The following is a 10,509-nucleotide window of genomic DNA, read 5'->3' as shown; positions in this document are numbered from 1 at the left end:
TAGCCTATGGATTTATTTCTTTGACATTTAAGGTATACATTAGCAATATGCTTATTATAATTCTAGTACTTTGTAGTAATAGTCATCTCTTACATACATATTTATACATTTAAATAGAAATATGACTCGGTTAAGCATCACCTCTTTAAAATACCTTAGCAACTTTTTCTTTTTAATCTTCGAGAGAGACACTTCTTTCTTTCTTTTTTTTTAAAATTTATTTCTTTATGGCTGTGAAAGGTTTATCTGTGGCACGCGGGATACACTTTGTGGGCATGCAGGGATCTTCATTGCACGTATGGACTCTTCATTGCTACACATAGGCTTCTCTCTAGTTGTGGCCAATGGGCTTAGTTGTCCTGCAGCATATGGAATCTTAGTTCCCTGATCAAGGATCGAACCCATGTCCCCTGCATTAGAAGGTGGATTCTTAAGCCCTTGGCCACCAGGGAAGTCCCAGAAATAGATTTTTGTAGGTAATAATGACATTAGGGTTGTCAGCTAAAAACTATATTCTATCATGAAAGAGAAGAGAGGAAGAAAGCTTCCCCGGTGGCTCAGCATTAAAGAATCTACCTGCAATGCAGGAGACCAGGTTCAGTTCCTGGGTCGTGAAGATCCTCTGGAGGAGGAAATGGCAGCCCCTTCCCAGTATTCTTGCCTGGAGAATCCCACGGACAGAGGAGCCTGGCAGGTTACAGTCCATAGGGTCACAAAGAGTTGGACACGACTAAGTGACTAACATTTTTCACTTTCATATGCCAAATACTTTCATCATTTTTTTCCCCCACAAATTAACATTAGGCAGAATCATCTGCCTTCAGTAGATGTCACTGTAACTGAGAGAGGTTAGTAGTGTCAGTGTTGAAATTTAGCTGTAAATTTTTGTAACAACTCTATAATATTATTCCCCAAAATTATTGTTCTTTAACATTTTGGTACTTTCTAGTCTCTTATGTATTGTTTTTTATTTTTCACTAAACCTAGACTGGCCTCACACCACTAATGGAAGCTGCCTCTGGTGGTTATGCAGAGGTGGGCCGAGTTCTTTTGGATAAAGGTGCTGATGTTAATGCCCCTCCAGTGCCCTCATCGAGAGATACAGCTTTAACCATAGCAGCAGATAAAGGGCATTATAAATTCTGTGAACTTCTCATTGGCAGGTATGATGTTACCATACTCTATATGTGATATGGGGTTACTGATGATTACTATTCTCTGTGCAAATTGTACTATTTAAAAATCAGATGTGATTACTTCTATTAACAGTGTATTTTTTTTTAATGTTTTAAACCGACCTATGTTATTTTCCGCCCATCCAGAGCTATGCTGCATTGTTTTTTTTTCAGTGCAGCCTAGAAATACTTTATTTCCTTTCTTGTCTGGGTATACACTTTTGAAGTACTATAATAAGCTGTTGTCAGCCATAGTCCCATCTCCCACACAGTTTTGCAGAGATGTCACCCTAATTCGTGTAAGTCTGGCAATAATCTAGGCTTCACCATTGATTTTCGTGTTCTTTATGGTAATTAGGGCTTTTAAGTGAGTTATGGAACTGTTCAATATATAAGATAGAGTCCAGAATGTTTTTTATTTTAAGTCACTTAGAGGTTGCCTGCCAGTCTTTCAGAGTTGCTTGTCTGCTAAATTGGATTTCCTACTCTAACCTTCTTAAAGACTTTGGCATGGTGTCCTAATAGTAGTATTTAGTAGTAGCTACTATCAACTACTGTCATTTGCCATGAGTCTTATTCACCATGGTGCCCACTGAGTGCTAAACCTTTATGTTATTTTAGGATTCCTTCTTTTCCAAAACCGCGTAATATAAATACATGAATACAAATAATCTGAAAGATATAATCACCTCATAGGATACTGTGTGTGCTCTAGGATACTGTTCAATATATTATGATATTAACAGGATGTATCTTATTTCTCTAAAATATTTTTACATTTTCTCAGGATTTGAAATCAGAATTATACACAAAGAATGAATTATTTTTAATTTAAAATAAGAAAAGCAATTATTGATGTATGGTTAATTTTGATTTAGTGGCTTTTAATTTGATGAATGGAAGTTCTTTGTAATGTAATTTTGAGAGAAATATAATTTAGTTCTATATATTTTTAAGTAATTTTTTTCCTTTAAAGAATATTTTCACAAGTTAATAGTTGATTTTTATTATCATTTGTGTCATTTCGTTTGAAAGTGATATTTGTGTCATTCATTTAGGGGAGCTCATATTGATGTGCGTAACAAGAAGGGGAACACTCCGTTGTGGCTGGCAGCAAATGGTGGGCACCTTGATGTGGTTCAGCTACTGGTTCAAGCAGGTGCAGATGTGGATGCAGCTGACAACCGCAAGATCACTCCTCTTATGGCAGCATTTAGAAAGGTAGAAGTCTTTCATTCTCATCCACTTGGATGTTTTTCACTTAGACTAGGAAGTCCATAATTCAGTTATCACTAAAGACTCTTTTTAGGAGCTAACAGCAAGGGTAAAAGCAGTAAGATAATAAGCAAATAATCACTCTGATGGCAACATTAAAAGTTAGATAATAGGCATCCCAGAGGGGGCGGTCCTAAGATGGCGGAGAAATAGGATGCAGAGACCACTCTCTCCCTCACAAATTCATCAAAAGAACATTTCAACACTGAGTAAATTCCACAAAACAACTTCTGAATGCTGGCAGAGGATATCAGGCACCCAGAAAAGCAGATCATTGTCTTCAAAAACAGTCACCATCCGCCTGAGAATGGACGCCAGCGGTACACCCAGAAAACTGAGCAGCAGGGACGGGAAAGGCGATAAGTCGCAGCGACCACGCTCGCCAAACACCTGAGCTACTCGGACCTGGGAAGGGCACAAAACGCAGGCCCAGCCACATCTGCGCCTCTGAAGGCTACCTGAGTACGGAGCCTGAGCAGCTTAGACCGGGGACGTGCATGCAGCCTAGGGCCGGCCTCAGAGGGCTCCCCGCGGAGCAGTGTAGAGCCTGAGCCATGTGCACCGTGAGCAGGGGCAGGCCCAGCGTGGCTGAGGCACTGTGAGCACACGCCAGTGTTATTTGTAGCATCCCTCCCTCCCCGCAGCGCAACTGAACAAGTGAGCCTAAAAAAAAAAGAAAAGGGTCCACCACTGCCCCTCCTTGTGTTCGGGCAGAAATCAGACACTGGAGAGACCAGCAAACAGAAGAAGCTAAACAGAGGGAACCTCCTTGGAAGTGACCCCACACTGCCCACAACACCAGAGAAAGTCCTAGATATATCTTTACTATTTTTATGATCATTCTTTTTTGTTGTTGTTGTTGTTGATGTTGTTGTGTGGTTGTTTCTTCTTTTCTTTTTCTTCTTCTTTTTTTTTTAACTTTTTAAAATTTTTAAGTCCTCTATTTCTCCTTTAATTTTCATTTTTATAACCTACTATTACTTTAAAAAAAAAGAAAAAGACCCTATTTTTAAAGCAAACACCATATATATATTTTTTGCGATTGTTGTTTTAATAATTCTTGTGGCTTTTTTTTTCTTCTTCTTTTCTTTAATATTGTATTTTTGAAAATTCAACCTCTACGCTAGATTTTTAGTCTTTGCTTTTTGGTATTTGTTGTCAGTTTTGTACATTTAAAAACCCAATCTTCAGTACTCAATTTTACCTGAGAGCGAGATAACTGGCTTGACCACTCTCTCCTCCTTTGGACTCCTTTTTTCTCCACCAGGTGGCATCTGTCTCTTCCCTCGCCCTTCTCTTCTCTACCCAACTCTGAATCTCTATGTGTTCCAGACAGTAGACAACACTTAGGGAACTGGTTACTGGCTGGATCTGTCTCTCTCCTTTTCATTTCCCTCTTTTATCCTCCTGGCCACCTCTGTCTACTTCCTCCCTCTCTTCTTCCCTGTATAACTCCATGAACATCTCTGAGCAGCCCAGACTCTGGAGCGCCCATAAGGAAGTGATTACTGGCTAGCTTTCTCTCTACTCTTTTGATCCCACCTCATCTCATTCCAGTCACCTCTAACTACCCCCTCCCTCTTCTCTTCTCCATGTAACTCAGTGAACCTCTCTGGGTGTCCCTCAATGTGGAGAAACTTTTCATCTTTAACCTAGGTGTTTTATCATCAGTGTTGTATAGATGGAGAAGTCTTGAGGCTACTGTAAAAATAAAACTGAAAACCAGAAGCAGGAGGCTTAAGTCCAAATCCTGAGAACATCAGATAACTCCTGAATCCAGGGAACATTAATTGATAGGAGCTCATCAAACACCTCCATACCTACACTGAAACCAAGCACCACCCAAGGGCCAGCAAGTTCCAGAGCAAGACATACTATGCAAATTTTCCAGCAACACAGGAACATACCCCTGATGTTCAATATACAGACAGCTCAGTTACTCCAAAACCATTGACGTCTCATAACTCATTGCTGGATACTTCACTGCACTCCAGAGAGAAGAAATCTAGCTCTACCCACCAGAACTCTGATGCAAGCTTCCCTAACCAAGAAACCTTGACAAGCCACTGATACAATCCCATCCACAGTGAGGAAACTCCATAATAAAAAGAACTCCACAAATTCCCAGAATACAAAAAGGCCACCCGAAACGCAGCAATATAACCAAGGTGAAGAGACAGAGGAATACCCAGCAGGTAAAGGAACAGGAGAAATGCCCACCAAACCAAACCAAAGAGGAAGAGATAGGGAATCTACCTTTGAAAGAATTCCAAATATTGATAGTGAAAATGATCTAAAATCTTGAAATCAAAATGGAATCACAGATAAATAGCCTAGAGACAAGGGTTGAGGAGATGCAAGAAAGGTTTAACAAGGACCTAGAAGAAAAAAAAGAGTCAATATATAATGAATAACACAATAAATGAGATCAGAAACACTCTGGAGGCAACAAATAGTAGAATAACAGAGGCAGAAGATAGGATTAGTGAAATAGAAGACAGAATGGTAGAAATAAATGAATCAGAGAGGAAAAAAGAAAAATGAATTAAAAGAAATGAGGACAATCTCAGAGACCTCCAGGACAATATGAAACGCTCCAACATTCAAATTATAGGAGTCCCAGAAGAAGAAGACAAAAAGAAAGACCATGAGAAAATACTTGAGGAGATAGTAGTTGAAAACTTCCTTAAAATGGGGAAGGAAATAATCACCCAAGTCCAAGAAACCCAGAGAGTTCCAAACAGGATAAACCCAAGGCCAAACACCCCAAGACACATATTAATCAAATTAGCAAAGATCAAACACAAAGAACAAATATTAAAAGCAGCAAGGGAAAAACAACAAATAACACACAAGGGGATTCCCATAAGGATAACTGCAGATCTTTCAATAGAAACTCTTCAGGCCAGGAGAGAATGGCAAGACATACTTAAAGTGATGAAAAAAAATAACCTAGAGCCCAGATTACTGTACCCAGCAAGGATCTCATTCGAATATGAAGGAGAAATCAAAAGCTTTCCAGACAAGCAAAAGCTGAGAGAATTCAGCACCACCAAACCAGCTCTCCAACAAATGCTAAAGGATATTCTCTAGACAGGAAACACAAAAAGGGCGTATAAACCCGAACCCAAAACAATAAAGTAAATGGCAACAAGATCATACTTACCAATAATTACCTTAAACATAAATGGGTTGAATGCCCCAACCAAAAGGCAAAGACTGGCTGAATGGATACAAAAACAAGATCCCTATATATGCTGCCTACAAGAGACCCACCTCAAAACAAGGGACACATACAGACTGAAAGTGAAGGGCTGGAAAAAGATATTCCACGCAAATAGAGACCAAAAGAAAGCAGGCGTAGCAATACTCATCTCCGATAAAATAGACTTTAAAACAAAGGGTGTGAAAAGAGACAAGGCCACTGCATAATGATCAAAGGATCAATCTGAGAAGAAGATATAACAATTATAAATATATATGCACCCAACATAAGAGCACCACAATATGAAAGACAAATGCTAATAAGTATGAAAGGGGAAATTAACAATAACAATAATAGTGGGAGACTTTAATACCCCACTCACACCTATGGACAGATCAACTAAACAGAAAATTAAGAAAGAAACACAAACTTTAAATGATACAATAGACCAGTTAGACCTAATTGATATCTATAGGACTCAATGGAACAAAATAGAAAGCCCAGAGATATATCCACACACCTATGGACACCTTATCTTTGACAAAGGAGGCAAGAATATACAATGGATTAAAGACAATCTCTTTAACAAGTGGTGCTGGGAAAACTGGTCAACCACTTGTAAAAGAATGAAACTAGATCACTTTCTAACACCATACACAAAAATAAACTCAAAATAGATTAAAGATCTAAATGCAAGACCAGAAACTATAAAACTCCTAAAGGAGAACATAGGCAAAACACTCTCCGACATAAATCACAGCAGGATCCTCTGTGGTCCACCTCCCAGAATACTGGAAATAAAAGCAAAAATAAACAAATGGGATCTAGTTAAACTTAAGAGCTTCTGCACAACAAAGGAAACTATAAGCAAGGTGAAAAGACAGCCTTCTGAATGGGAGAAAATAATAGCAAATGAAGCAACTGACAAACAACTAATCTCAAAAATATACAAGCAACTCCTGCAGCTCAATTCCAGAAAAATAAACGACCCAATCAAAAAATGGGCCAAAGAACTAAATAGACATTTCTCCAAAGAAGACATACAGATGGCTAACAAACACATGAAAAGATGCTCAACATCACTCATTATCAGAGAAATGCAAATCAAGACCACAATGAGGTACCATTTCACGCCAGTCAGAATGGCTGCAATCCAAATGTCTACAAGCAATAAATGCTGGAGAGGGTGTGTAGAAAAGGGAACCCTCTTACACTGCTGGTGGGAATGCAAACTAGTACAAGCCACTATGGAGAACAGTGGTGGAGATTCCTTAAAAAACTGGAAATACAACTGCCTTATGACCCAGCAATCCCACTGCTGGGCATACACATCGAGGAAACCAGAATTGAAACAGACACGTGTACCCCATTGTTCATCGCAGCACTGTTTATAATAGCCAGGACATGGAAGCAACCTAGATGTCCATCAGCAGATGAAAGGATAAGAAAGCTGTGGTACATATACACAATGGAGTATTACTCAGCCATTAAAAAGAATACATTTGAATCAGTTCTAATGAGGTGGATGAAACTGGAGCCAATTATACAGAGTGAAGTAAGCCAGAAAGAAAAACACCAATACAGTATACTAACGCATATATATGGAATTTAGAAAGATGGTAACGATAGCCCTGTATGCAAGACAGCAAAAGAGACACAGATGTATAGAACGGACTTTTGGACTCTGAGGGAGAGGGAGAGGGTGGGAGGATTTGGGAGAATGGCATTGAAACGTGTATACTATCATGTAAGAAACAAATTGCTAGTCTATGTTCAATAAAGGATACAGGATGCTTGGGGCTGGTGCAGGGGGATGATCCAGAGAGATGATACGGGGTGGGATGTGGGAGGGGCGGGGTTCAGGATTGGGAACTCATGTACACCCGTGGCGGATTCATGTCAATGTATGGCAAAACCAATACTGTATTGTAAAGTAAAATAAAGTAAAAATTTAAAAAAAAAAATGCATCCCAGAAAAGCTATCAATAGTATCAGTGTTGGATGTCAAAGCTTAGTAAAGTTTTAAAAATTGTACTATGTAGATTTTTCAAAATCTAGTTACAGTCTTACTCTTTTGCAAAATATGAATCCAGCTAAGAGTAATTAATTACTTATTTACAAATGAGTGTTTTCTTGTATTAGCACACAGAAAAATTTAACTTAAATTGATTTTATTTTTAATTATTCATATTAATTTCTAGGGAAAAAAAAGAAAAATGAAAATTCAGCTGTCAATATTTGAAACCTTCAGAAGTAGAAATAAATTTTGTGAAATTGAAACTTTCTTTAGTGTATAGCATAGAACTATATATAAGAACTTGATTTAATGATTTGGTTGATCTCCTAAATGCAGGTCTGATTTGTTATTTGGAAAGCCAGTTTATTATTCCAGGGATTATAGTTTTGAGTTTTCTCATTCAATAGGTAAAATCTCTTACAGATTCCAAATTATTTTGTTGTATTGAAAAATTGTTCTTAAAAAAATCTTTTCCTTTTTTTCTCGTATTAAGTTCTCTTATTCTTTATACCATCTCTTGCATGGTGTTCCAGGCTACCTTCCCACTGACTCTGAATCTTTTTTCTTCAGTAATCATACTTATTCTCAGTGACTAGCTCCCTCTTCAAGCAAGCTAGCATATCAAGTTTATCTTCCTAACCATTTCACTCTGTTAGTATCCTCTTCAAGAAAGTTTTCCTGTCTCACCAGTCTCTGTAATCCTCTGAAATCAAATCCTAGTTGTTATTCAGAGACCAGTCCAGTGCCCTTTGAACTCATCTCCCATTGAGTCCCTCATGTGATTTTCTACTTGCTTGGTCTTTTTTGTGTCACTGTCTCATATCACATTTGTTCTCATCTCAGGAATTCCCATGTCCTTCCTCAATTTTCTAAAATTACTCATTTCTTGGATGCAATGTAAATCTTCCCTTCTACAGAAACTCTTCCCATTCCATTTGAGCTCACATTGAAATACCTTATCTCTTAAAGATTGTAGAAATTCTATAATTTGCTATTACCTGTATCATTTATTTTGACAAATATATTGTTATTACCTTAACATATAACATTCATATACCTCATGTTTCCAAATAGACTTAGCTCCTTAAGAAAGGCACTTACCTTTTATACTCTTTCGTTATTCATTTCATTACTTTTCTTTTTGCCCACTGTGTACATTTGTACAGATTCCAAATGTTGCATTTTGTATAAAATGTAATAATCAGAGATCCACAGACAAACTTAGGTAACTGAATTGTCCCATATAAATATTTTCAAATACTGTAGAAGTGTTAATGAGGCATCAAGGAAAAGTGCAAGTGCCATTTAAGGTGTTCACTAAAAGATGCAGGTAGGTTTTAGAAATTCATTTATTTAATTGGAGGATAATTACTTTACAGTATTGCAGTAGTTTTTGCCATACATCGACATGAATCAGCCATGGGTGCACATGTCCCCTCATCCTGAATCCCTCTCCCACCTCCCTCCCTACCCCATCCTTCTGTATTGTCTTAGAGCACCAGCTTTGAGTGCCCAACATCAGCACTGAACTTGAACTAGTCATCTGTTTTACATATGGTAATATATATGTTTCAGTGCTATTCTCTCAAATCATCCCACCCTTGCCTTCTCCCACATAGTCTAAAAGTTTGTTCTTTACATCTGTGTCTCTTTTGCTGTTTTGCATATAGGGTAGTCATTACTATCTTTCTAAATTCCATTATATGCAGTAATATACTGTATTGGTGTTTCTCTTTCTTACTTGCTTCACTCTGTATAATAGGCTCCAGTTTCATTCACCTCATTAGAACTGGCTCAAGTGTGTTCTTCTTTATAGCTGAGTAATATTCCATTCTGTATATTACCACAACTTCCTTATCCTTTGTCTGCCAATGGAATCTATGTTGCTTCCATGCCTTAGCTATTGTAAACAGTGCTGCAGTGAACATTGGGGTACATGTGTCTCTTTCACTTCTGGTTTCCTTGGGGTGTATACTCAGCAGTGGAATTCCTGGGTCATATGGCAGTTCTAGGACTTCCCTGGTGGCTCAGACCATAAAACGTCTGTCTACAATGCAGGAGACCCGGGTTCTATCCCTGGGTTGGAAAGATCCGCTGGAGAAGGAAATGGCAATCCACTCCAGTACTATTGCCTGGAAAATCCCATGGACAGAGGAGCCTGGTAGGCTACAGTCCATGGGGTTGCAAAGAGTCGGACATGACTGAGCGACTTCACTCATGGCAGTTCTATTTCCAGTTTTTTAAGGAACCTCCACACTGTTCTCCATAGTGGCTGTACCAGTTTGCATTCCCACCAACAGTGTAAGAGGGTTCCTTTTTCTCCACACCCTCTCCTGCATTTATTGTTTGTAGACTTTTTGATGGTGGCCATTCTGACCCGTGTGAGATGATACCACTTTGTGGTTTTGATTTGCATTTCTCAAATAGTGAGTAATGCTGAGCATCTTTTCATGTGTCTGTTAGCCATCTGTATGTCTTTGGATAAATGTTTGTTTAGTTAAAAGATACGGGTAATTTTAAAAGATGTAGATGAGAAGGAAACAAAGGCAACAGAGGAAATGTACTGACTATAAACATATGTTTATCCATCTGTTTAGAGGTGTTGTGTCAGTAATAGTATAGATTACTAGAGAGTCTCTTGAATAGGGTCTAAACATTTTTAACATAGTGAATTTTATCAACAGTAAATAATATAACCATCGTTCAAGCTTTAGGCAACTGTATCTTATTTCCTTTGCATTACCTAGTACAGTACTATCCATTCAGTTTTTATCTGAAAAAAAGAACAAAATTGTTATTTCTACTCTTTTGATGCTTAAAATTGAAATAGGATGCTA

General features: G+C 38.2%; 1 protein-coding gene across 5 annotated transcripts in view; it reads left to right on the top strand.

Moving 5' to 3' along the window:
- Positions 1–10,509, top strand: part of ANKRD17 (ankyrin repeat domain 17) — a 168,121-nt gene that overhangs the window by 115,480 nt on the left and 42,132 nt on the right. For all 5 annotated transcript variants that reach the window (XM_013964713.2, XM_018049565.1, XM_013964714.2 and 2 more), the window contains 2 exons: positions 988–1,163; positions 2,234–2,396. In XM_013964713.2, coding sequence (XP_013820167.2) covers positions 988–1,163; positions 2,234–2,396 — 339 coding nt within the window. The remainder of the gene's footprint in view (positions 1–987; positions 1,164–2,233; positions 2,397–10,509) is intronic.

This window comes from Capra hircus, chromosome 6, assembly GCF_001704415.2.
Source record: "Capra hircus breed San Clemente chromosome 6, ASM170441v1, whole genome shotgun sequence".
NCBI classification, from domain to species: domain Eukaryota; kingdom Metazoa; phylum Chordata; class Mammalia; order Artiodactyla; family Bovidae; genus Capra; species Capra hircus.
This window is presented reverse-complemented; position numbering and strand designations above follow the sequence as displayed.